Source organism: Pelecanus crispus, chromosome 11 (genome assembly GCF_030463565.1).
Source record: "Pelecanus crispus isolate bPelCri1 chromosome 11, bPelCri1.pri, whole genome shotgun sequence".
NCBI classification, from domain to species: domain Eukaryota; kingdom Metazoa; phylum Chordata; class Aves; order Pelecaniformes; family Pelecanidae; genus Pelecanus; species Pelecanus crispus.
In genome coordinates, this window is record NC_134653.1 from 27,197,972 (window position 1) to 27,225,695 (window position 27,724).

General features: G+C 41.9%; 1 protein-coding gene across 3 annotated transcripts in view; it reads left to right on the top strand.

Moving 5' to 3' along the window:
• BCR (BCR activator of RhoGEF and GTPase) overlaps positions 1–27,724 on the top strand; it is a 103,483-nt gene that overhangs the window by 27,907 nt on the left and 47,852 nt on the right. For 2 of the 3 annotated variants that reach the window (XM_075718117.1, XM_075718116.1), the window contains exon 1: positions 25,167–25,242. In XM_075718117.1, the coding sequence (XP_075574232.1) occupies positions 25,167–25,242 (76 nt within the window). Of the gene's footprint in view, positions 1–25,086; positions 25,272–27,724 lie in introns of those variants that run through there. The other variant, XM_075718115.1, reaches the window with a different exon arrangement.

Sequence of the window (27,724 nt, forward strand, 5' to 3'; positions counted from 1 at the left end):
AATCCTACAGATTAATCAAGGTCAGGCTTCATACTGAAGCTGAAAACTGGTATGGGACAAGGGTGATTTAATAAATGAATTGACTTTGGGAAGGCCTCAGTAACATGATTTGTCTCTGAGCAAGCGGCCAGACTGCTTGTGCTGGTACAGCAGAGCGATGTTCCCACAGCGCTATCCAACTGGACTAGCGAGCTGTGACCTCTCCTGCCAGGAGCTGCTCCTTCCTGCCTTTTGGTGTCCACTCCTCTCTGGGCATGCAGTTCTGCTGTGGTCAGAACTAAGGCTGTAGAAATACCTACATAATTTCTTAATTCCGTGTGTCAGAGAAGTAGCATATAAAGCATGTAATGTTGCCACTTGTTTTTCCTGTAGCGATTTGTAATCTGTGAATGTGTACGGACCTGTCATCAGGCAGGGTTCTTCATTTGAACTGGCATCCATCCTTTTTGGTCTGTGTTGCCTCTGGGGTAATCGTTTTCTGAACCGTCTCTTTGCCACCCTCCCATTCTATAGATGTCTACTTAAACAGACTCGTGGCTTGTCCATTGTCCCTTCAAGCTTGATACCCTTGTTGTCACTGTAAGGTGATGTAGAGGGAAAGACGTTTTTATTGCTGCAGTAATCCTCAGACAGCTGGTTCTTCTGCTGGTGAAAAACTACTTCATACTCTCCAGGAGGCTAATGTCTTCAGAATTTGTTGAATAACTGTGTTATGACTGCAGCCGTAATAAGCTATAATTGCAGACAAATGCATGTACAAGTTGGTGGCTGACACCATTTTTGTGCATGCATAATGTCCTTATCTGTGTTCTTTTGGGTAGCTGTTGCAGTCTGGTCTTACTTGCTCTACTGTAGCAATGTTGAGATGCTCCTTCTCTAGGAAATCTGGTTTTATAATGTTCTAAAAGCAAGACAGATACATACATCCTTTACATATGCTATAAAATATGTAGTTCTGATGTTACAGTTTGCTGTGCACACATTATCAAATGTTTTAAGTGTCTTTCAGAGTGTGAGTTTGGTGGGGGTTTTTTTTTTTTTTTTTGCATCACAACATGCAGAATACTTTGTCTATCAGTCTTTTCTCCTCTCTTTTGTGCAGTGCATAAAGTGTGAGTTCCTTTGAAACCCTTGTTCCAGGAAAAGATACAGATTCTGATTCATTGACACACTGATGTGTTGGCATCCAGTGTTGTCCATATGCATATAATGTAAATTTGTTTGTTTAGTCAGCATAAGAGCTCTGACCCGGTAAGTCTTTGGAACCACGTAATTTTTTCCTACTTGCTAAGTGCAAGACTTGTGTGGAGTGGTTTGGTCACCTGGAGCACCACATCTTCCTCTTCCACAGCTACCCGTGCAAATGTTGTCAGGAAGGTGAAAGTTATCCTTACTCAGGGCAGAGTTTGGGCAAAGGCTAATGTATACCTTCTCTTCCAGAGTCAGTGTAAGGAGGCAAGGGCTCCTGCAGAGCTTCATGCAGGCCCTAATTTCCCTAAATATTTAATTGCATGGTGTAGGTTATCCATTGATGTGTGTGCAGTGTGGTCTTCCTTATCTGTGTGTGCTGCACAGAGTGTGCTGCTTGTATAGCCCCTGAGCATACTGTGTAACTTGTCAAATCTAAACCAGTTTTCAATTACTTGCCCCCAGGGTTACTCCTTTTCCTCACTGAAGGGTACTTTCCTGCTTACTTTAATTACGAGTCTTTCTTCATTCTATTTTGAATAAAATACCGTATCTTTTATTTTTTTCTAATTTGACAGGCAGTTTTGTAGCACACTGTTGGGGGGCATTGATTAAACAAAATATTTGGATTTGCTTATTTAAGTGCCTTATTTTACAGAAACATTATAAAGAATCAAAACAGGTCAAATGATCTGCAGATCCTAGCTATGCCTGCTTGTACATACTGAGAGCATCTTGCTTTGTGTGTTTGTGTTTCTGGAGGACTGGTTTTGTTTTTGGTTCAAATTGGTTTATTTTGCAAATGACTTTTTTGTCTCTTAAGGAGCACACGCTCCAAAGCACTGGAGGATTTGACTTTTTAGTGTTTCTTCTAGTGTTTTTAGTGTTTCTCCTAACTGTATGTTCTGACATATAGTTCCACTGGCTTCAGTAAAAAGAACTTTCTCAAATGAATTATAAGAATCTTTTTTTTAGTAACAATCTCTTTCGTGTTTCTTTGCCCTGGCCCACAAATATCTCAAAAGTTTTCACTGGGAAAAAAACCGGTTTCTGAGGGAGAGACCAGACCTATAAATTTTTAAGCCTGCAGTAAATATTTCGGTGCATTATGTGTAGGGATCGCCTCAGGAGTTCAGATTAGAATGTCTCTGAAATGTAGACTATCTGCAGAAGATCAGTGCTGACAAGCATCCACATAGGATTTGATTTAGCAGGAGAAACCAGCTTGGAAGCAGTAGCGTAGAGAAAATCTCCATAAAGTACTAGGCAGGATTTTGATGAACAGAGCACATTCTTCCAGTGCGGAAACATTGTCTCAGCTGTTTGACTAAGAATTTCCAAATGTTTGATAGTACAGACTTGCTTTCTTGCATCTGATTTCTGAGACCTTATTTCATCTTAAGTCTAAAGATGGAACTCCCGTTTTATACTGGCAATTGCCACGCTGATAGCTGTCTTTAGGAATGTGGCAACAACTTAAAAGCATTGGAGAATGCAGTGCATGAGCATAAATGAGAAGCACAGTTGCTGAAATGGGTTTAGGAATTCAGTTAATCTGCCTGTGTATTTCTCAAAATGCTGTCTTTTTTTATTCCAGGGGACCAGCTTTTCTCTAGCAAGATCTGCAGGGTGACATGGGTACAAGATATAAAACAAAAGCAAATTTTAAAAGTGCATCTGTTCCAATATAGCTTGAGGTGGTAAGAAATCAAGACTTTACACTGCCATGCTGTTTGGAGTACAGTTTCTCTGCCTGTGGGCAACAGCATATGCCGTTAAGGTGCACCAAATAACTTTTCACACACCCTTCTTAAATCATACCATTGTATTTGGGGACAAAATAAGAGGCAGGACTTTGGAATTTCCTGGCATTTGTTGAAGCACTAGAACTACAGTGTATTTTTAAATCCTTCCCCTTCTTTTTTGCTCAGTCCTGACACTTTTAAGTGTTGCTACCAATGCCTCCCTGCAAAGGATGAGATGGCAAAGCTTCCTCATCTGTTAGACTGTGGTCTTCAAATTCCTTTGTGTTAAAGGGAATTAATGTGGCTAAAGGCTGGCTTAAAAAGCTTTGCCAGTACCTGTTGCTCTGCAAAGAATGGTTATGCAAATCAGCTATTTGCCCTCAGTTTTGCTAGGGAGGAGAACTAATTTTCTTTCCTGCGGAATTACAAGATTTGGTTACTTCCTGAGCCTAAAATAATGTGCCCTGTTGCTTAAGCCTTGTTCGTAAGCTGAGACTTGCTGAAGAAGCATTTGTTGCTTCCACTCCTCAACCTGTCAAGTTTTCAGATTATCCTTGCATGTGTTCTGCTGGTAGAGACCAGGTGGAAAATAATAAAGCCCCTGTGCTTATCTGTGGTCAGCACTGACTGAAAGGGAGGGCTTATCTCTCCTCCCCATGTGTCCTAGAGGAAGCCAGGCTGAAGCAGTGAATCCCAGTTCTTTAACAACAGGAAAACCCAGAATTTGACTTAAAGGGGATGATTGATTGGAGACAACAAAAAAAGATACTAAATAACTGGGATTGGTGTCAAGTGGCTGAAGCTATATTTGTGGTCTGCTGAGGTATGGCAGTAACCCAGCTGCCTTCCCACTGCAAGTACAGAGCTCCTGGAGCAGTGGATACTACTCAGGCTGAACCAGCAGTCTGGTCATTTGTGCTGGAGGTCAAAAAGCGTCATCCTACAGATTTATTTATTTGTTGAAATGTCATTCTGTAGAAGCATGAATAGCAGGTTTCAGCTTGATATAGACAGTGAGACTCCAGATTGTCTTTATACAGCCTGTGTGTGTGAGCAGAGGGATGGTGGTGGGATATATACAGGAGCTGGCTTAATCTTTGTCTTTGTTAAGCTTCCTCATGTTGCAGTACCTTGACAGCGGATGTGATGTTGTATTCCAGAGCATGATTTTAAGAGAAGTGGAGGATGTGTGAGAGAGGAAGGCCCTCATACAATGACCTTCCTACCTATAAGCCCTCAAAATAATGATGCATTAAGTGCAAGTCAGTTACTGTATAAGCTTGTCCAAAGACTAGCTGCTGGGACTGTTATCCATGAAATCACAGCTGAAAGGAGTGCATAGGGGTAAACCCCATAAACATTATGAATTTGTGACTGATGCAGTTTTTTCCTCCATGCCCTTGCAGAAGCTTTAATTAAAGGAATGGTAGTAGGAAAGGTAAAAGAGGAGTAAAGCATAGCATCCATAAGAGCTTGCTTGCAAAATACTGCATTGCGGCTCGGTGATGATGGGAATATATGTAAGATTTTTGGGGGTCTTTCATTTATCTAGTTCTGAAATTCTACTGTTGTGAGTGGTGGTGTGTTTTGCTTGTTTCTATAGTAACTTAAAGGTGTCTAATTTTCCTTGTCTGAGAAAGCTGTTCCTGAATGATGCTTTGGAATTTCCCCTCTTTGCAATTGAATAATTCAGTCCTTAGCTATGTAGACTATCCTAATTCACCTACCAAACCCACCCTGCTATGAAAATTGATTTGTTGTGTATGTACTTTCTGGCACGTGGCTAGCCTAAGAAAAGTTGAGTTAATGTTACTTGTAATAACTGACTTTTGCCCAAAGATGTCCAAATACTAATTTTTAACTTTAAAGTTCTGAGTATAAGTAGGTATTATCTCAGTTTAAAAATGGAGGAAGTCAAGGCATTGCTGGGTACTAATCTAGTTCTTCCTAGAGTCTAACTGTTCACTTGCTGAACAAAATACCCTGATCTCCTTAGCTGTTGTCTTTTTGTCACATCCTGATAGTAATGAATAAAATAATGAATTTAGCACATCTGTACATTTTAGAAAGATAAAAAGTAATGGAAAAAATTGGCTGTTGGACAAAAAGCCACAATTCTAAAATACTGGGGCTCATCCCTATTACATGAAAGAAATTGCTGTCCCAGATGGTTAAACATAAAGGGATTAGATATACAGCGGGATTTTGTGCCTTATATTGTCTTAGTAACCATGGTGCCACACTGTGAAACCTTGCAAAAGAGTTTCCTAGACACTTTTCCAGTGATTGCTGTGAATCACTGACTGGTGTTTGGTGGGGTTTTTTTGTTTTGGTTTTTTTTTTTTTTTTTAAGTTGGACTTTGTACATATGCAGGATACAGAGAAGTACAAGTTCATTGTGCCACTTCTCATGAATAATGAACTGCCCAAGTGATACTGAGATTAGTGATAGGTTTTATAGAATCATAGAATGCTTTGGGTTGCAAGGGACCTTTAGAGGTCATCTAGCCCAACCCCTCTGCAGTGAGCAGGGACAGCTTTAACTTTGCCAGTTTCCAGAGCAGTCTGACTGCATTCAGAGAGCTGTAATGTTATAAGCAATAGAATTTAAGTTACTGGAATGTTTCTAATTTTCAGCAGTCCTGGAGGCATGGAAAGTGCTTTTCTGCCTTGGATTTCCTGGATGCCATGACTTCCTTTCTCCGGCTGTCATTCTCAGAGAAGCCACCTTCTCTTTACCATCCTGTCTCTTTGGATCGAGTTCTCTGTCACCAGCTCTTCTATTTCTCCTCAGTGTCAATTTTTGTTCCTACCCTTGGGGAGAGAAGCTTAACTAAATTAAGCTTTAGTCCTCCTAGTTTGTAGCTCTAGCTCACTGAGTGCAAAGTTATTTCCCTGTAAGTTGGTTTTATCCTTTGTGGAGGAATTTGGGTATAATTCTTACGTTACCAGGATCATCCATTAACAACTGCCAGGAGAGGCATTAACTCACATGCACGTATAATCTATTACACAGCTGACATTAGATGTGTTCCCAATGTAAGGAGGAAAAAGGTTTCAATTCCTCTAATGTAGTAAAAATCTCTGTAGCTAGGAATTCCTGACCCTTTGGATGGAGTACTGAAGGAGCATTCAGAAATTATTGGGATTGTTTGCTTGTGCAGGAAAGAGTTGGTTGATGAGTTTCCGTTTAAAGCAACTGCTTTTTTATCACTTCTATTTCAAGCCTTTTATTCAATCTTTTCTTCCATTTGTTCTGGACAGTACTGCAGGATGTCTGTGCTCCATTTCTTGCAAGTAATGACGTCCTGAGAAATACCACTTCTTTTTCCATGTGCGAGCTCTTTTTGTCACTGATTGAGAGCCTCGCGCTGTAGGATCACTCTCATGGGCTCTGCTGTTTAAAGAATGGAAGAGTTTCTGGCATTGGATGCTGTTGTGCGTAATACTTCTTGTATCTGGCATGAGAGCAGAGGGAAAGACTAGCACTGGGAACAGGGAAGTAGGTTTGACTAGACCTGTTGTTGTGCTGTAAGTAATTAAGTATATAAAATAAGTAGCTGTAGTAGTGGATTATGCTAGTCTTCAGTTACACATGGTGAAACTAAATGGGAACCTGTTACCATTTAAAGAAACTAAGCAGGGGGGGCGTGTCCAAGGTCGTTCCCTCCTTCCCTTATATCAAACTCAATAACCATGGGCAGTGGAGAGGGAGAGACTTAAAATAGCCAACAACTAGATGGGGAGTAACTCCTGACATAAAGACTTCTATTCATGGCTTCCCCCCCCCCCCCCCCCCCTTCTTGCTTCCCTTAAATATATATTTTATACACAGCATTTAGGCCTATTAGTTGAGCTGGTTTTGGTAGGTTCAAAATGGGAACGTGGTGTTTTGAGGCTAGGCACTAAACCGCAAAACTAGCTGAGCTGATTGCACGGTGCCTAAAGCTTCCTGGCACACGATGCAGCCTTTGGCCTCCCATTGTTTGCAGGCCTCCAGATGTGGAGGGCTGTGTACACGACACACACTGTTGCATTCTTAGGATCTCAGTAATGTATGGACAGCATTCTGTAGGAAAAGTGGATTATTAATAGAATTCGAAGGACGTGAGAATCTTTACTGGATGTGTCCTCTTCAGAGTTTTTTACCAAGCTGCATAGGGCAACCTGCTGTGTTGGAGGCCAGGTATCCTGGCATCTATACAGCTACAGGGTGTAGCATTCTTCTGCTTTTACGAAAATGCTTGGGACAGTGAAATAGGAATATTCACATACAAAAAAAATTTCCAGCCTTGACTTCTTGGCAGACCTTGTGGGATAAGCAAGAGAAGTCTGAGGTTCTTGGAGGATACCAGGCAAGAAGAAGCTTTACATTCTGGCCAGAGAGAAGCAATGGGGAGAGGCAAGCCTGTCCTATGTAGGCAGATTAGAAAAAAAATGCCTTTACTGGGAGAGAGGGACATTTTAATTTTGGACTGTTTATATGCCTGAAAGGTGAGTCTGGGTTTGAATAAGAAATTGTATATCCAGAGGGAAGCTTATTTTGCAATGTGGTAATTCCAGGTTTTTGCTGAGAGGTGCATTTTAAACACAAGTCTTTTAAATGCACAAGCTTTCATAACACCTGCTAGTGCACGTCTCTCCACAGTCCCCAGTATAAGGCACAGCATGATTGCCTGTGCTCCCATGTGCTGGTAGTATCTGCTGGTTGTTTACATGCACCCGGTGAGAAATAGCATCGATCAAATAATGTCCTTGTGAGACTACTTCATGGGATGCTGAGACGTGTGATGGTCTCTGGTAAACACTGGTTCTGCTTGTGCCATTGGCCAGCCCTGGAGTGGAGGCGGGGGGCTAAGCCTCTGTGTTTAAGGGGTGCTCTGGGGTTAAGCACCATTTGCTGCGCTGCTAGTAGCTGTAGAGTTAATACTGTCATCTGACGAGACCGACCCCCTGTGGCAGTGACTGCTTTTCCCTGATTCTCGAAGGGGCTTCACCCGTAGTGAGCGCATGCTGGGTTGTTATGCCTCTGTTACCTAGTGTCTGTGTCATCCCCCGACTCCTTCTGCTGGGAGAAGTGCCAGCCTCATGTAAAGAGCCCCCTCTGAGAGTGGCTGATAGCCAGTAATCCCTTTAGAAAAGTCCGTGTGCTGTGAGACTGCTGTGCTGCAGATCCTGCTGTTACTAAATTTTGCATTTCACCCTTGGCTTTTTGCCAGGTCCCATGGGGAACTTGGTTTCCAAGAAGCAGTTACAGAAAAGGAATAGTGGCTGCTCTTTGCTAGGGACCTATCAGCCAGTGCTCATCCTTCCCTGTGGGAGGGAGGCAGCCAAGGAAGCAAGCTCACGTGTTAGGCTCAAATCCTCATAACCAAATGTCCTGGTTTTGGCTGGGATAGAGTTAATTTTCTTGATAGTAGCAGGCATAGTGCTATGTTTTGGATTTAGTTGGAGAAGAATGTTGCTAACACTGATGTTTTAGCCGTTGCTAAGTAGTGTTTATACAAAGTCAAGGACTTTTCAGCTTCCAGTGCTCTGCCAGGTGCACAAGAAGCTGGGAGGGGGCACAGCCAGAATAGTTGATCCAAACTGACCAAAGGGCTATTCCATACCATACAACGTCATGCTCAGTATAGAAACTGGGAGGAGTTGGCTGGGGGGCAACGATCGCTGCTCAGGAACTGTCTGGGTATCAGTCAGCATGTGGTGAGCAATTGCATTGTGCATCACTTGTTTATTCTTTTATCATTATTATTATTTTTTCTTCCTTTGCTGTCATATTAATCCGTCTTTCTCTCAACTCATGGGTTTTACCTTCTTTTTTTTTTTTTTTGTCCCCCAATTCTCTCCCCCATCCCACCGGGGGGTGGGGTAGGGTGGGCAGAGCAAGCAGCTGTGTGGTACTTAGTTGCCGACTGGGGTTAAATCGCAACACCAAGACACGACAGCAGCAGGAATATTTTGTGGTACTCTATTAAAATAGTCCAACACTTCGGGTCCTCAGACTCTCACTGCCTTTGCTGCTGTGACCTGTTGTGCCTCTTTGAGGCAGAACAGCTGGTGTGCATGACTTCAAGTTAACTTCAGGTTCAGTTTACAATTAAATCTCCAGGCTTTGGAAGGGGGACCTGGCAGTTGTAAGGTCCTGTAGTAACTTGCAGAGAATAGGGGTAGTGACTAAGGTTGAGCAACCACGTCCTTTGGTTAACATTCAGGTTATGCGATGTCCAGGCCATCATACTGCCACCCTTTGACAAGGGTCACCTGTGCTTTTTTGCCCTTCTTACTCCCCTCCCATTTGTCAAAATCAGATGCTAATCATAGGCAGAAGAGAAACTGTACCTAATCTTGCAATAGAATTGGACGGAGTGTGGATCCTCATGCTCCTGTTGAAGAGGGGCATGCTAATCAAAGGCAAGAGACCCCATCTGCTTGACATAAAGCTGAGGATTGAGTACTTTAATCTTTGACAGGTAGTTGGTGGGCAGAAGGGTATGCTGGCTTCACCTAGGAAGTTCTTACTTTCTTCACTGAATTCAACCTTCAGCTTCATGAAAGCTTTGTGTTAAGATTCATTAATACACATGGATCATCAGTGCAGGTGCTTATGATACTTCACGTTTTTTCTTGGCTGTTACATTCAGAAGTAATATGCAAAAGGAATTAGTTATCCTTGTTTAGTTTCTCTTCTCCTCTTATTCCCATCTGTTAAAAACAAACCCATAAACAAAAATGAGGGGTTTTCCATCCTTTTTTTATCTCAACCAGTCTGCTGTTAAAAGACAGCTTGCCCTTTATAAAATGATCAGTTGGTACTGCGCTCCAGTCCATTTTTATTTTAGGATAGAAGAGGCATGTTTCACTTCCTGTAGAAATTTCACTTCTGTGTCTAGCCACTTGTGGTCCGCAAGCCCCGTGTTGCTGATGTAAACTAACAAACGGTTGTGATTATTAAGAGGAAGAAAGTGCCCGAGGGTATTTGTAATCTTTAATGCCACTGCCAATAAAGCCTTTTTCTGAGCACCTTTGAGAGGACGAAGAATCAGCAGCTCATCTCATCAGAGAAACATGAAGAAATTAGGCTAAAAAGTGTTGAGTTAAAAGGAACATAGTAACTGAAAGTTCAGACCAGGTATTATCAGCTTTGAGACTAGCATAACTGGGAAAGAGATGTCAAAGTACAAACTTACCAAAACCCTGTTAGCACTAGAAAACTCCAGATGAAGTTTATTTCACCAGAGAATGTAGTATATGCAATGCTTCCACCATGGAAATGTATTGCATCTACTGCCTGATTGTAATGAAGCTTATCTGAGACTTAAAAATCTGTAACTATTGGTTAACGGTTGGACTTGATGATCTTAAAGGTCTTTTCCAGCCTAAACGATTCTATGATCTCTTTTGTGTGAACTGTGTTTCTTCCATTACTACTTGATGTCATTCTCTGTGGCATCTTTAACACCTGCTGTTTATATTAGAGTCTACGCTTCTTTGATTGAAAGCTTCTTGGCCAAGGATCTAGGCTAAAATTTGCTCAAGTAGCTTGGGTCTAAGTCTTATTTTCATGAATTACTTGGGCTTATGAGGCACCAGTGTGGTCCCAAAAATTCAACCCCATGTCCTCTACCAGTAGTCCCCATTTAATTCACCTTTCCAAGATACCTTCCTTCTTTTCTATTTTTAATGTTTTTGTTTTTAGGAGGAGAAATGAGTATTTGGAGGAGAAAAGGAGCCTTTTGAAGGTGGTGGTGGTTTTTTTGCAGTAGTGATGGTCTAAACAGGATTTCCATTGCCACATACAGCTTTTGTAATAAAGTATGTGCCCACTGTGCTGGGTGGGTGTATTTTGTGAGCTATATTAAATGTGTACTGTGGCACACATCGCTCTGAGGAAGTGAAACAAATCCCAGGTTAAGGTTTTCTGGTGGGGTTTGTTTTTGGTTGGGTTTTTTGGGTTTTGGGTTTTTTTTGGTGGTTTTTTTTTGTTTTTTTTTTTTGTCTTTTTTGTCTTTTTTGTCTGTCTTCCATTCTGGCCAAACCCAACTCTTGGGGCGGGAACCAGCTTTCCACTTCATGTGAGTGGATACCCTGCTTGGCACATCAGACAGCTAGTCCCACGTAGTGAATTACAAGTAGTATTTCTGTCTTTCTGCTGTAGTAATATTGATAGGAATCTTGTCTTGTCCCACCAATTCTTCAGTTACCTCAAACTTACCAAAGTGCACGAGTCCGTCAGAGAGAGTAGTTGTTGTTTCACAATGCTGCTGCAAATTAAAGTGAAGCATTAATCCAGGAAACGTAGCAGCATGCAGAGGTTTTGTAGAAAACAGTTACTGTGCTGTTGAACAGTATCTGCTCTGTGCAGCTTGCAGTCTAAAACGTCAGAACTTCTATTTCAGGGCTGTGACAAATTGCTTGAAGCTTTTTAGGGCTGGACCAAGCATCAACACAACACGTCTTCCAAGTTTCTGTAAAAGTCCTAGTAAAGCAGTATCTAAATATAGTGCTGATGTACAAGTGCTCCTTTATTTTTTCCCCTGTTGTGTTTTACTTGCTTCTGGTTGGACATTTATTCCAATTAAAGAGGGTTAGGTTTTGCTCTGAAGATTTCACTCAAAATATTTGACTGCCTACAAACACAATCTGAAAGACAAGAGGCTAAAATAAATAAATACGTTTCCTATAAAAAGAATGAAGATATAAGGCAGCTAAGCTTTAGAGCAACCAGCAGGCCACAGCTGTGCAGCACAGAGGAGCGCAGCCATCCTTCTGGGTGTGTGCTCTGTTACTGGCACAAAAATTAGCTGCACATACAATTTACTCAGTTCAGAGTAAATCTGGCTAATCTTTTTCCCTTCCAAAATGGTCCAGTCAAGTCAGAAACCATGGCCTGGATCCTCTCGCTCTGACGGGGGAGCATAATTGTGAGGATTTCTTCTGTCGTCAAGCGATTGATCCCCTTCCAGTAAGCAGTTTATCCCATCTAAGATTTTTGTCTGCTTCCGGACATGTCTCTGGACTATATAAGGAGTTTAGGTTGACATCATTCCTAAATCAATTGTCTGGGGGTAGGTGGGGTGAAACCAGCTTCCGGTGCAACACAAATTGGTGTGAATTTGTATTTCCCCCCCTCTGTTAACTTTAATTGAATGACCCCAAAGAATAATTTAGGTGTCTCTTCTTTCTAAGGTGTCTGGTCAAGATGCTGAGACCGTATGTGTACTTGTAATGCATTTGGGCACAAAGTTCTGTTATCTCTTGCCCCACGGAAAGGGTTTTTGGAAGTTCTGTGTCTGTGGCTTGAAGATTTTGGATTTTGTCTCAAAAAATTGAGGTTTTCCTCTTCGTAGCTGTAGGTGGCCTCCTTAGGGCTTCTCTTAGTGGTTCTTGGATTTGTAGATTCTTTTTCTTGTCAAAATACAGATTTTAATGTCAGTTCATGCAGACACTCTAATAGCCAGAGTTTGCACGGCCACTGTTCACGTGCCAGTCACAGGTATTCAGGCCTGCTCATGGCTTTGGCTGAGCACAAGATGCTTTTAAGCCCCTTGTTTGAGTGCTGCACTGGGCAGGGACCAGTGGCTCAGTGGTCGCTGATGCAATGGGAGCTGGTTCTGATCACCACCTGCCTGCTGGGACCTGCCCAGGGCTGGTCACGAGCAGTTGATGTGGTGGTGCTGTTGGTGGTTGATAGCTCATGCAAGACAGTCTCTGTTCCAGCTACTGCCACTTGCTTCCCTTTTTAATGCTTTGTTCTCTAGCAAAATGTTGCTTGTAAAAGGGGGAGGGAGGAGATCCCAGGCTATTATCTGCTAAGTAGGTCGTAATTCTGGTAAATAATTGATTTATTTTTTCCAGGCTTGAAATCAGAAGCAGGCCTTAAGTGCCAGTGTCAGACCACTATGATTATCACTCCTTCTGGAATTTCAGTGCTTTATCTTGGTGAATGGTTGTCTGGCTCTTTTGGGAGGGGGATGCTACTGGAAACAAAAGGAGAAAGTAATGCTAAAGCCACATGGAGACGGTGTTTCTTTTGCTGCTATATTATTTTTAAAGTTTTCTTGCTTTGAAGTAGCTCCCCTAGGGAAACTAACTCCCTATGTCTGCTTCTGGCTTGTGTCATGCTCTGGACTAGCTGCTCAGACTCTCTCTTTACCTGTTTTTATTAAGGCATGGAATTTGGAAAGGACAGTGTTAACAACAGTAAGCACCATCATTGGCTGGGTCTGCTCTGTGTGTGAGTGTCCATGCTGTACTGGTTAATCTTTTAAAATCTTATCCTGCTGTGCAGACTGCTCAGTAGGAGTCTGGTGTGGATTCCTTGGGTTCACCCTGTTTTTTGGCACAGCCAGATCCTGTTCCCAGATAGTTGGGCCAACTGATCAGTCTTCTACCGGGGGTGGGGGGTGGATATGTATGTGTGTATGTACACACACTTGGTGTATATATTTTGTATTTCCTGACATTTTCTGTCCAGAGTATTTCCCTAACAAGCTTCCTTCACCACTAGGGAAAGAGAAGGTCTTGTGCAGGAAAGTGGGTTGTGGGGACACCCCCCACCTTCCCCCCACCCCCCAAATCTGTTTATTTCGTGACTTGCCTGGGAATGAGTCCTCACTGTTGACAATCCTTAGCTACATCATCTGCAGTACAGCAGTAGTGCAAAGGCTTCTCTAGGGCCTGCAGGAGAGAAAGCTGTTTTCACAAGTCCTCCTGCTGTGCTGCCTTCTCCTGCACTAGCTGATCTGAGTTACAGCTCTGGGTGCCCTCGAAGAAATGGCGGTCACAGAGGTCTGCACAGGCGCAGCTGGGCTCTGATCCTGCCTGGGCCTGTGTGCCTCTGCATATCCACAGCTCTCAGTTCTTGGCCTTGGTGCAAAGTTACTGTATGAAACTACTTTGTGACTTGCTGAGCACGAGGACCTCTAGTTGTCTGCTTTGAGAGCTACTGTCTGAGCAGGAGCTCTGCTTTGTATATGCAAGTTTGGGTACAGAAGAAAGCTGTTGAGGGATGCCATCATCTACATAGGTTGTTGCATCTTAGTTGGGACTGGTGTGGTCCTATTTTCCTTTGGATGAAATTCGTTGGCATTTTAGTACTTCCCCTTGGCATGGCTTCAAAATCACTTGTTGGCTCATTCATGCTGTGGGATGGCAGGGCTTAATGAAATGGTGGTGTTAACACATCTCTGTTACCAAAATAAGCTCCCTCTTATCCCATATTTTAATAAAATCTGAACAGCAATGAATTAGTCAATGCTGAAGTATAAAACAGCATTGCTGGTGTCTGATGGAGTACACAATGAGCTCAGACTGAGAGGTCTGTCATCTCTTCAGCTCCTCTGAGAACTCTGACTGGCACCACTGTGCTGCTTATTCTCGAACTGTGTTTTTCTAAATTCATTCTTCACAATCGTAATGATTACAAGAGGACTTCCACTTCTAAAAGCAGATTCTGCAAAAGAAGCACGCAGTTTGGGAGGAAAGGTGGTACGGTATGTCAGGCGAGAACTTACTAGCCCAGAACAAACCTTAACATGTGACCTCAACCACCTTCATCTTATCTAGTAGTTTCAAGGGAAAAGAGATGGGGAGTAGATGGTGTTTATTAATGCTGGTAGGGAGCTGTGTTCTACCTTCAGCATCTTTAATAATAATTTAAAAAAGTTACTATAATTACCTTGCCATGGTTATCAATGACACAAACCTGTTGTTTTTTCTTCTCCAGCCAAATGACAGGAAGACACTGAGCTTGGGCAGCAGCTGTGTTCGGAAAAGGTTGTTGGTGGTGTAGGCAGAGCCATCTGCCTAGCAAGGCATTTAGCTTGGGTTGCTTGTTCTAGGCTGAGATGGTAAATCAATAGCTTATTTTTTACAGTGTAACAAGTAAGATGTCAATGGCTAGATTTACAGTGTAAACAGGAAAACCGTGGCTAGCTTTACTGGCTTCTTAGTGTCCTAGCTGCACTAGTGAGAAAACAAAACAATATGGGAAGAAAAAAAAAAAGCCAAAGCAACTCATCCTGAAAGAGGTTGAAGATGTAGAAACAGAACCATATTCTTATCAGGCACGTTTACTGGTTTTTTTTGAATAGACTTTAATACCCCCTGCTGCCTAGGGCTGGTCCTCCCTTCCCTTCTCACAAACCTGTCAGTTCAGTTAAACTCTTGTTTTAACAGGCGCTTTCCTCTCTGCATGGCAGGACTTTTGGTCTGCTCTAGTTAAATACAGGAAATGGAATATATACATTGTGGGGTTTTTTTGTTAACAGATCATGCTGTGGCAATTGGTCCATTTTGTTTCTATTATTTTTCTAATTTCTTCTACTTCTCTGGAGATTCCTGTTGCCAAATGTTGTTTGAAGTGGCTGCAAAACTCTGAGATAACTGTGAAGAACAAAATAGTAAACAGTGTGCTGATCATGGTTGGAATTTTCATCCATTCACCTGACAAATGATAGAGCCACACTAGGTATGAGAGAAGCAGCCTCCCTAATGTAGTTAGTACATGCAGTTTCCAGGTTTTAGGCTTTATTACTGGATTTCTTTTCAGAAATGAAATCAAGGCTGTAGTTTGAGCACAGGAGTAGTGCTGACCTGAACAGTCACATTTGCTCCATTCCACCTCTGTGCTCAGTTATGCTGATGCATTGTGTGGAGATGATCAGTGAAATGGGATAGGGAACTGCTCTGCCTTATAAAATAACACTCTTGCCAGTTATTTTTAGCTTAGCCAGCTCCTGCTGTGGTTTGCTGTGCTCCCTGCAAACATGTCTGTTACGGGACAGTGGGGGGGAGACGTGGACAGGAACCTACAAAGAGCATGGAGACTGCTTGAATCCTAAAACTTTAGCTCTCCTAATGCAGCCCCTGCTTTTGTTGGGAAATAGTCTGACTTCTAGGTTCTTCTCATTACAGCTGTGTGTGGTTCATTGTTGTTTACTTGTTTGGTTTTGGTTTTTTAAATCTTATTTTTCATGGAAACCTTTTCTCTATTTCAGTCAGCTTGCACCTGTGATCTGGTCAGTGCTAAAGCTCCTAGTGCCTTCGGTGCAAAGCCACATATACATATCTGCCTGTCCATACTGAAAAAAGTCTTTAATTCTGAATGACCATGTCTAAATTTACTTTCTGCCTGTTAGACTTGCAGTGAATGAGAACACCTAAACTTGGTGCACAATCCTGAGTAAGGAATGGAAAAGAAAACTGGAAAGGAGTTCCAGTTTGCTGTGGGATTTACTTTGCCAAGAACATCCACTGGCCTGACTGCCAACATGAACTGAACATGGAAACCTTTCCAGCCTGCCTGGGAAAACATAGAACAGGAGAGGAATCTAAAGACATAGACCCTGGATGGAAACAGATTCACTTTCTGCTCTCTCCAAGGCAGGAGTCTGAGAGGTATTCATCCATGTTATGGGGTGTTATATTGTACCATATGACTTAGTGGTAAACATTTAGGAGAAACAGTAAAAAAAAGAAAAAAGCTAACAGCAGTTTCACTGTTTTGGGCCCTGGCCCTGTGAGTTAAGTATTCTCACACTCTTCCTTGAATGGATGGTACCTATGTAATTCAGGCCTGACCAGAATTTCTCTGTCTTTACCTGTTGGCAGCGTATTTGCAGCCAGTCGTGCTGGCAACATACCTCATTGATATATGCGTGTGTTTACTCACTGATGTTTGGGGCTCTAAGTGATGGCGATTAAACCTTTTAAGTGCCTTGGAGAGCATATAACAGCCAGTAGGACATAGGCATTGTCAGCCGTCATGGAGAGATGTTCAAGTCTTGCCTTCTGCAGTAACTATGGGTAACTTTCTTTCTTAATATGAGTTACATACAGTTAGTTACATACAGATAGATAGATCCTAAAATTTACAAATTGCTGCGGAAACACCCTGTATTTGAAAGGCCGCATCTTCTGAATGTGTAACCTGGTTTTCTCCTAATCACAACTGTTATCATCAGTTGGACTTCTCTGTCTAGTTTGTGCTGTGCCATGGTTGTGCTTCCCTCCCAGTATTTCAGTTTGATTGAAACTGATCCAAGTGTCAGATGTCCTACAGAGATGGGAATTTACACCTCTGATACTTTTCCCTTGCTGACCTCTGTGGCATGCACTGTGTCAAAGCCTGCCTGAATGTAATGTGTGGATGACAGCTTGGTCTACACTCCTTAGCATGTAGCACTCCATGGTTGCTAAGCTGGAGTTGTCTGAAGCAAAGATGAGCAGCAGGGAAGTTGTGCTGGCTGGCAGAAGGGAAATCTTTGGAATTTGCATGCTACAGTGCAGGTTTGTCTGGTAAAAGATGGTCTCTCCTAGATGATCAGGTTAGCTTCCTGAATTTTTCTCTCATAATGACTCTCCCAGTAGCCTTAGTTCTTTCTGTCCTGTGTGAGGATGCCTTAGGCTTCCCTGAGGTGGAGAATGGTCTTGGTGGCCCCAGCTTTCACATCATGGCTGGATCATGGAACCTTACTCTGCATGGGTATTAGATCCCTGTGAATGTTAAATCTGTCCCCAGGAAAATGCCAATCAGAGCAAAAATGCAACAGCCTGTCTCAGTAACAGACTGCTACAAGCAGATCAGACCTGTCCTCTAGTGTCTGCATGAACTCTTCATGGAATATATGGACAGATTAAAGACCTCTGATCTTCTTTTTTAGATGTTTAATGATCTGGGCTTGACACACCTAAAAGATTAAAAGTGGACTGCAGTTAATTCATCTCCTAAAGACTTAAGGGTGCTACAAGGATAAAGCTCATCTGCGGTAGAGACAGAAGTTTCTTGGAGGCTGTTTAATGTCTATGGGCTGAGATCCCCTGGGGGAGGGAGGGTGGAGAGAACCACCAGCTGTCTTGCTGCTTCCGTATGCAAGGTACATTGCTTTGTCCTTCTTCCATCTCAAAAATAAGATGCAGTTCTCACTCTCTACATGCATGCATACACGTGCACTCACATGCACACACACACAAACACACCCTTACCCTTGAAAGAAAATGAAACATTGGGTAAAATTTATGTGTGACAGAGACTTGTTCCTGCAGCCACTTAACACACTGCAGGAAGATGACCTATTACAATGGGAGTGGGGAGGATGCAAACCTGAAATGGATATGGTGATTTCAGGAAAACCTGCTGAAGTTTTGGATTCACAGAACTCCTTTTTTGGTTGCTGTATAAGCTATAGGGGTAATTCCAGTGTCCAGCTATGTATTTAGAAACCTCCCTTTCTGGGGTACTGTTCCCCTTCTGTTCTATTCCCTAAAGAGTGTTTCATTGCAAGTTGTCAATATACGGCATGCTTTCAGAGCCCATTTCAAGTCTGCCTGCAGAAGGGAAACTGTAGCTTGGCTGCATTGTATGAAACTGCTTGTTTAACTCTGCCTTGGTTTTGTGTGCTGATGGGTGTTTCCTGTGGGTGGGCTGTGTTATGTATTTCACTGCAATTCTACTTCTGCAACCCATGCTCCCAAACAGCTTGTTCAGCAGAGGTAAGCAAGATCATCCTCTGTGGACATTTTTCTTCTATGGCAAATGATGGGGCGCCTTGTAGGAGTCTATCAGCTAGCACTGATAGTTGGATTCTCTTCATGTGCTTAATGGAGAAATCTAGTTGGAGGCCATAGGCAGGCTTGGAGCTAGCTTTTATTACTTTTTGCCTTTCTGTTTTCATGCTCATCTAATACTAAAGAATGAATTTGCAAACTAATGGGATTTTTTGTTGCTAAATGAATTGGTTTTGTATTTGAGTGGGAGCTTCGGGTTTCACTAAACATTTTTACATGTAGATGTACTGTCTTTACATAGAGAAGAGATACAGAGCATGAAGGAAATGATGGGATGGGGGAGAGAATCGGAGGAGTAAGAGTGAGAAACACTCCTGGGTTGAGATAAGAACAGTTTAACAATTGAAATAAAGTAAAATAGTAATGACAATAATAACAATATAATAATGATAATGATAATAACAATATACAAAGCAAGTGATGCACAATGCAATTGCTCACCACCCGCCGACCAATACCCAGACAGTTCCCGAGCAGCGATCACTGCTCCCTGGCCAGCCCCCCCCTCAGTTTATATACTGAGCATGATGTCATATAGTATGGAATAGCCCTTTGGTCAGTTTGGATCAACTATTCTGGCTGTGCCCCCTCCCAGTTTCTTGTGCACCTGGCAGAGCATGGGAAGCTGAAAAGTCCTTGACTAGCATAAGCAGCACTTAGGAACAACTAAAAACATCAGCGTGTTATCAACATTCTTCTCCTACTAAATCCAAAACACAGCACTATGCCTGCTACTAGGAAGAAAATTAACTCTGTCCCAGCCGAAACCAGGACAATCTGTTTAGCATCCTAGCAGAGCCTTTTCTTCATTAGCCTGAGAAGAATAAAGCCATAGGGATTTGACATGGCAAACTTACCTATTTTTTTTCCTTTTGGTATTTGGTCTTCATTCTGGGACAGGCTCCTGATGTAGGTAGATAGCATAATTACTGTTTGTGGATCTCAGTTTTGTGCAAAAGTGCACAAAGTATTGAGTGCACTATTTCCTGGTTTTGGAGATGATGATTCAGAAGGTGTCAAGGAAATAAGCAAGATGCTTAGTTTTCCATAGTTTAACTCTTATATTTTTTAGAAAGTGCTGCTATATTCCCTAGGCAACTGCATTCACAGCCCATCCACACTGATGTACTTCTGCTTGTGCTCAGCACTGGGCCAGAATCCCTGATCCTTCTCCAAGTAGCCTGGCCAGCACTAAGAAGTAAAATGACATGATTCTATATTGTTTATCACCAAGCAAACAGTAGCATGTAAAAGCTGGAGCTGAAGTTGGTAAGGCATATTAGTAACTTAAAGATTACTCCCCCCCCCCCCCCCCCCCCCCCAAAAAAAAGGTTTTATAAGAAAAGTGTTGCATTCTAGTAACTTATCCCCACACCAGCCATGTGTAAATCCCAGGAACTGACTAAGCTTCAGCCTAAAGGAAACTCAGTGTTTAGCTAATATGATGTCTTCAGCTGCAGTACAAGTTTTTAAGTATAGCCATCCCAGAGCTACCATGCATGTATCCTTTCAGTTTGGATATCTGTGCCATGAACTAGATCAGAGAGCTGATCCAGCTTAGAAGGGAAATGTCAAAGATATTTTGAGCTGGCTGAATTCTTTATCTAGACCATAGACATCTGTGGGGTTGCAGAGCTAGGGGGATAAGAGGGGAAAGGGCCATGCAGTGGTTTATGGCTTGGGGGGGGAAACCTTAAACGCCTATTGCGGCCAGGACAATGCATTGTCAAACTATGGCCTCACACATTCCCTGGCATGCAAACACACTCAGAGGCTGCAAACTGCCTTAGTTCTCTTCTGCTCTGCAGCAGCGGGAATGGTTTTGGAGAGAGTATAGACATTACAAACTTGTGCTAGCCTTGGTACCGGTTACAATGAAACCACAGTGATGTGGGGCTTTGGCATGAGATGCAACTCCCCCTCCCCCTCCAGGATTCTAGGTATTTACTTAGGCAGGCAGGTCTGAGCTGCTGTGGCTTCACTGCTCTTTTAGCAGGATTAGCTGGAGCACAGCTAGCTTGGAAGCTTCTCTGCATGCTGCTGTTAAGCCTCTCAAGCAGCTATGGATGTTGTGATGCTGTGGAAGTATGACACATGCATTTGAACCATTGTGTGTCCCTGGATTAGACACAGCTAATCTTTATTTTTACTTAGAAGTTAATTTCTTTTTCCCTTCCTGCTTTTAAGTTAGATCTATGACTTGATTTCATATTCCCGAAGAATGAATGTGGCACCCAGCAGGAAGGGTGTAGGCAACAGGACAAGGGAACAGTGTTGCTGCGCTGTCTCTGAGTGCCAGTGAATTTGTGACTAACTGTAAATTTGTTAGATTCTTCCTTACTCCCCAGCCAGGTGAAATCTGAGGCAGTGAGGGAGAGGAGCAATTTAGAAGAGGGGAGGAACAGGAAGACAGAGAAAAGGAATATTAAGTTTGAGAAAACCAAAATGAAAAGGGGACAGAGATGAGAAAGGAGATGAGAGGATGGAAGCAGTAATGGAGGAAGGGGATGGTGGAACGGGCTCATAAAAGCTGGAACAAAGCAAGGCCAGGGAGGCCATTGTTGTCAGAACCAAAGGTGGAAGTAAATGCTTGAGGTTTTTAGCAGAATATGTCAATCGATGATGAGCCTTTGTAGCCCCAGGTAGTTCATTGCACCTGAAAATCATGCTGGCGCAGGAGAAGGGTACTGTAAGAGAATGTCAGAGGGCCAGTGGTAGAAATAGCTACTCTTAGGTGCTGAGAGGGCTCGTTTCTGTAAGTCACAGCTGCTGCTCTTTCTCCGTGGGGTGGGATCTCTTACAGGTTACCCAAAGAGGAGGAGAAAGGGGGCCTGCCACTGGGGTAAGAGAAGCATGACACACATGGAGTAGTGTCCTCAGTGTCTGTCTCTGGTGCTCTCTCAATACATGTTTGAGCCCATCATCCTTGTATGCCTACGCTTTTTCCTTAGCTGTCCCTTGTCAGCAATTGTCTGTTGTTCCTGTGTTTCATCGTTCTCTGGCTTTGATGACTCAGTTACTGATGACTTGCTAGCTGGCCCTAAAAGGAGAATAGGAATCGTCTTCATGCTCGCCCTACCTGAGACACTGGCTAAGAAACCAAGCCCCCTTGCTTGGGCCCAGCTGCTGTGTCCACTTGCCACCTACAATAGCAGCATCCAGAGCAGCTGGAAGTGTCTGAGCAGGTGAGCTCCTGGCTCTAATCTCTTTGCTCTAGTCTTTTTGCTCCCAGGTAGAGCCTGAACAGCCTCTGCAGCATTGTGCTGGTTTTAGGAGATCTGAATAACCTAGTTTCCCTAGCAACAGTGGTCTCTTTAATCACAGAGATACAAGTCTACCTCTGTTGTTAGTGTTAAGACTTGCGTAGTGTATCTGGCCACATAATACTTTGCTTCTGTTTGAAAAAATGGTAGAATAAAAGCAAGAAGGTCCTTCTGCCTTGGATGTAATTAAAATCTCCACAGGTGAATTTCAGTGCTGTGTGCAGCAGTAATAGAAAGAAGAGGGATTATAACTACTTCTAAGCTTTTTACTGTGTGAAGGATCCCTGGAGGACAGAAATAAAGTTTTAAATTCTTTGTGGAGCTTTCTATGCATGGATCTCATGGCAGTCTGTGACACTGATAGATTCATTCCTTGTTGAGATGTGTTATTTTCATTGTTATGGATAGGGAGACAAAGTGATTCACAGGTACTACACTGAATCTTGTTGCAAAGCTAGGAATAAATCTCCGCTTCTGAGTCCAAGTCCTCCAACTGCCCTTTCCTTCAGTTTCAGATAAAGGTTTCCCTGTGTAGTAGGAGACAGAACATGTTACGGAAGGTAGAGTGTGAAGTCTGCTTTTTAGCAGGAGAAAGTGAGGAAATGAAAATACTGTGATTCACCGCAAGCCTTTCTGCTAATACATTGTAGTCTGCATTCACTCCTGCATTAACAGAAGTGGAGCAAACTATAAATTTTGGAAGTGAACACTGGGAGTGAAAGAAATATTCCTCCCTTAATTTCTGCACAGCAACGTGGTCTTGTTACTGCATGCGTGCAGGAGAAACTGGTTTGGATAAGAGTAGTTTGAAGAAACTTCTGAAGGAAAAAGAACTTTCACTTGATCAAAGGCATGAAGCCTACGTTAAGCGCCCAGTACTGATCTTCTTCCTTGGATAATGGCAGTGTTAAATTGTCAGTAATATCTTGCAGGCTTCTTGGGTTAGAAAGATGCACAAGGGACAGCTGAATGGAAAGCAGGTATCTGTAGTCCTCCACTGAAGTTATATGGTGTTAGGTTTTGGGTTTTATTTTCTTTTTTTTTTTAAATACAGCATAAATAGTGCAGAGATGCAAGGAGACACCCATCCTCCTTTCTATTTATAATTCTGGTTTCTGGAGTCAAAACAGACCCTTAACCTTCTGCCCAAACAGAAGACCATCCATCTTGTGTGTGAGGAGGGTATTTTTACTTTTTCTCTTCAGTGTTTTGTTGCCTGTTTGGGTAGTGCAAGGTGGGGGCAATGCTGTCTTCTCTTCCGCATTCTTTTAGCTGGAGAGCTTTTGAAAATTCCAGCATGAGATTTGTTTGGCTTGCAGGTGTTGTAGACATTATCCAACTTTGGGATATCAAAAAATCTCTTTTGTTTGTGACTGAGCATCCTTATTTCAACAACTCCCTTTCAAGCTTCTGTTTACCAAATGAACTTAATTGGGTGTCTTCTAAATGGTTGGGGAGCTCTGGAAACATCTGACATCTAGACAAAAGTCCCTTCCAGAGAACATGTACCACCTTACACCCCCCCACCCCGCCCAGTCTTGCACAGTCTAATGAGTCTTCTGAGGAACTCTGAGAGCTTGAGCACAGGGTAATACCCTGAGCGGGTGGGTGACATAAAACTCATTCAGCTTGTTAAAATAATATTGCCATGGTCCTTCAGCAGCCTAAAGGCGTCGTATACAGCTGTTATTTAGCTGGGTGGTATTTGGTTATGAACCGAGACAGAGGCTCACTTCTACAGTGAGTTTATTGTTGGATTTTCAGTATATTGTTTGCGTAAATTCCCTAGACCAGCTCTCCCTCCTGAATAAGCCACATGGATCAAGTTTTATTCTGTTCTACACAAAGTTCACATCCTTTACTGGAATGAGTCATGCTTTAACTGAGTTTACTGTGAGGGAGGAAAGTGGGCTTTAAAATGTTACTCCTCCACCCTGCCTTAGTGATGTAGAACAGGATTATTAGTATGCTTGGCAGCTGCTGCTTATTATTTTCACAGAACCTGGATATTTGTGAAAACAAGTAAAAATTGGTTCTACTTGTGTTCAAGTGTGAGTTTAATGCATAATTTTAAACTTACAAGACAAAAAAGCTGTTCTTTTTTGTGGCTTTGTCTTCCATAAGGCTCGCCTGCTACTGTAAAAGTGGATCTAGCTTATCTCCCTGTGGTTATTTTTCAGTTTTGGGAGAAGAGTGGCATTTTATGACTTGTAACTGAAAGAGGAGGAACTCTACCATTTTGTGTTCAGTGACCCGTGCATGGCTATTACTGTTACATGCAGGACACTTCTGGGCATTGACAGGTCAAAGTGCTTCACAGGCCCATGTAACTTTGTTATGTATGTAAGGTTATCTCCAGCTTCTCTCAGGCAAGATGTATGTGTTGCAGTGCCATGGTGCAGAAAGCAAATTTTGGTCTTCTGTGTATATGTCTTTGTGCAGAGAGGTGAAAGACCTTTTAACCTATGGTAGAGGGAGCTGCTAAGTGTGTCTCTTTAATACAGATTTTTGCAGAAACAGTCTCTGTACACAGCTACTAAAGATACCAGAACCAATTTTACTACTTATCTTTCCTGCAGAAGTTCATTGATATCTCATGCAGTAGTGGTTAATTTGACTCTTCATACCACCATTCTTTTTTGTTTGTTTTTTTGTGGGATTGGGGGGGGGGGGGGGTGTAGGAGGGAGCAGGGTGGTAGTTTGTTCATTTGTTTAAGGAGTTAGTCTCAAAATTGAGGAGGAGGGGCAGCCGATAGAAGAGGGCCTCTTAGGATTTTATTTTTGGTAGTAGGCTGGTTCACTTGACATGTAAGACCTTTCTTTCCTAGTCCTCTTGTTCCTGAGAGGTCTGGAAAGAGTTATGTTTCTCTTCTGAGCTATGTATTATCTATGATTGCTAAATTGGCATGGGTATCATCTGTTCTTGTTCTACAGAAAAAAACAAGGTCTGTTACCCTAACCCACTACATTCCTAAACCCAGACTGCATGACTTTTATGGAGCCTGCAAAAGGATTTATTTTGATGCTAATGCTTTTGAAGGAAAACTTGAGGGAAGGAGATGTAATTAAATGAACACCAATGTTAGATATTAGAAAGGACTTTACCTTTTAGGACTTAAAATGAGTGAAGTGAATGTTTGGTGACAACATGAGTTTAATTAAATTTACACCTCCACTTGATCTATATTTAACTATCACGGACTCTGGGTTTTCTGATAAGTAATCATAATAGCTGGGAGGCAGGCAGTGCCTTGGTTGACCAGCCTGTCTCCTGTCCAGCTTGACTCTGACCAGACAGATTTTTCTCCTGTGTTTTACAGATGCTTCATTCAGTGGCACACCACCTAGCTATGCGTATGATGCAGACCGTGCTGAAGAACAGAGGCGACATCATGATATGATGCCCTATATTGATGACTCGCCATCATCCTCACCCCATCTCAGTTCCAAGAGTCGGGGCAGCCGAGACACTCTATCTTCAGGGTCTCTGGAATCTACAAAATCAGTGAGTCCTTTCCTGCCTTTTTGGAGTCAGCAAAGCCTTTTAGGTTTGCAAGGGGTAGACTGCTTTAACAGGGAGCAAAGACAGGGACTACTAGCACTGTAGGACAGATTAACTGACATAATATAGCACTGCCTGATTTATATTGTATATTTAGAGCTAAATTGATGTGTCTAGCTGATTCTAAGCCTAAACTTCAGGAATGAGTGATGTGTGTATGATTTTTAAGCCTCAGTTTTTCACCCTTTGTGAATTTCAGTGGAGAGAATTGGTGATTAATTGCTGTTGAGGATGTCTCTAAATACCAGATATTTTGGAAAGGAGACTCTGGAACAAAACATCCTACATTATGATGTTCATACATCTGTGCATGTGGGTTGTCATTGCCTTTCATAAGGAAAATAAGAGTTATTTTCAGGTAGGTTAAAGGCTTTGATAAAGCATCTAGAATATAAGATCTGTTTTCTTCACCCTGTGAAAATGCAATAAGAGGAATTAAAACTGTGAGCTCTGAGGTCTGGTGGCTTTGGGTGGGAGATGGCCACTTCTTACAATGAATTTGACTATTCACCAAATAGCTATCTATATAATCAATTATGGCAGATAAAAAGTTCAGAAGAGACCACCTAAGCCTGACCTGTGCTTTGATGTGGACCTTCAGACTATCTTGCTTTATTTTTGCTTCAGGTTCAGTAGCATGGCTATCGCTTGCAACTTAAGGAAAATTTCTATTTTTGTTTTTACAATAGTCTTGTAGAGACTGCTTGCCTTGGTAAATAACTATTGACTCTGCTGTCTTCACAGTCAAAAATGTCTTAGTTTCAGCTTGAATTAATCTGTTTGACTTTCAACCTTTGTTTCTCTTTATCCTTTTTCTTCCTAGATTGTACAGGACTTCAATCCCAAGTTGCTGTTTCCCTGAATATCTTTGTCTTCTGCAAACTTTTGGTTTCCCTAAGTCATTCATAAAAAATGCTTAATAGCACAAAGACAACTGTCACTTCCTTCCTACTGTATTTCTAAGAAAGTGTAGCCAAACAACCTTGAATTCCCACATTGTAAATGACACTTTGAAATCTGTCATTTAAGTGGTTTAACTTGTGTGTTGGCTTTATATTGTTCTGTCCTATTAATTAAGATGTCACAGGAGAAGATGCATATTTTACAGATATCAGTGTACATGTAAATCACCACCATCACCTTTATCAGACAGTTTTATTTATCTTGCATCAGAATGATTTCAAGAGTCTGACAAGTTCCACAAACCATTGATACTTAGCATTCATTATATACATCCTTCTATTACTCTTTATTGGTTAGTGCCATATCATATGCTTCCTTACTTTTTCTAGGATGAATGTTAGATGAAGAAGCCTATTTGAGGCAGTGTTCTTGTTCTTCTTTCTAGTTTACAAAAAATGCATTGTCAAGATCTCTTAAAGCATTATCAAGTACATATATTGTTGATGTTTGCTTAATTTTATTTGACTATGAAGTATGGAACCTAGTTAAGTCTGTTAATTCTGAGATGCTTTTCTTTATCTCTCAAGATGAGAATTCTTGTGATATGTAAGAGGCTTTTGAATGAAGAAATGATCATTAGTAAATTCAAAAGCTCCAAGAACGTTTTAATACTGGCTTGAGATTTCCAGGTTACGTTTCTCAGGATGAAGGAAAAATGCTGTGTGACTACATATGGCTGAGAGTTATCTTCAAAGAACCAGTTGTCATAGTGTCTGTGTCTGGAGGCCTGGAAGAGAGACTGCCTAATATTTAATATTGTTCTTTATTTGTTTGAATATTGCCTCATAAACATTTAACAGTAGTTAGTTTCAAAGTTACATTAATAATGCTAGAAGGCTGCCTTTTAAAAAATTATTTTTAACATCAACGGCTGCTTTCTTCTCTCTGACTATAAAAAGATGTTTTATGGCTTCCAAAAGGAAGAGGTGTCCTGATACAGATTAGACTTTTAATTGTGAACCTCAACAGCATCTGTTGATCCTGTCTGTAATTAGTCCACAAATGACAATGCCACTCATGCAGGATGGTCCACGACAAGGTGGAAGAGACTAATTTATATATGGTTGCAGTATTTCCCAAACAAGTTAAACTTTCTGTCATTGGGAGTTGTTAGATGGCTTTTACTGTGTTATGTTTTCATCTGTAGTGGAAAAGACATCAGTAACAAAATTAAGTGTCAAACACACTGTGCTGAGCCAAGCACATAAAATATGTTGGACCAGAAATACCAGGACATATGTCTTCTCTATTTTGTTTTTCACTACACTTGATTAGCAGAAGCCGCTTTTTGTTTACATGTGTTTGCTTTTGTAGTTGTCTCCTTGCCCTTTTACTTCTTTCTTAGGTGCCTGCAATTACTTCTGAAAATTGTAGATTATCTTGATGACCAGAGTCTAGAAATCAACACTTAACAGTATGTAACAACACAACAC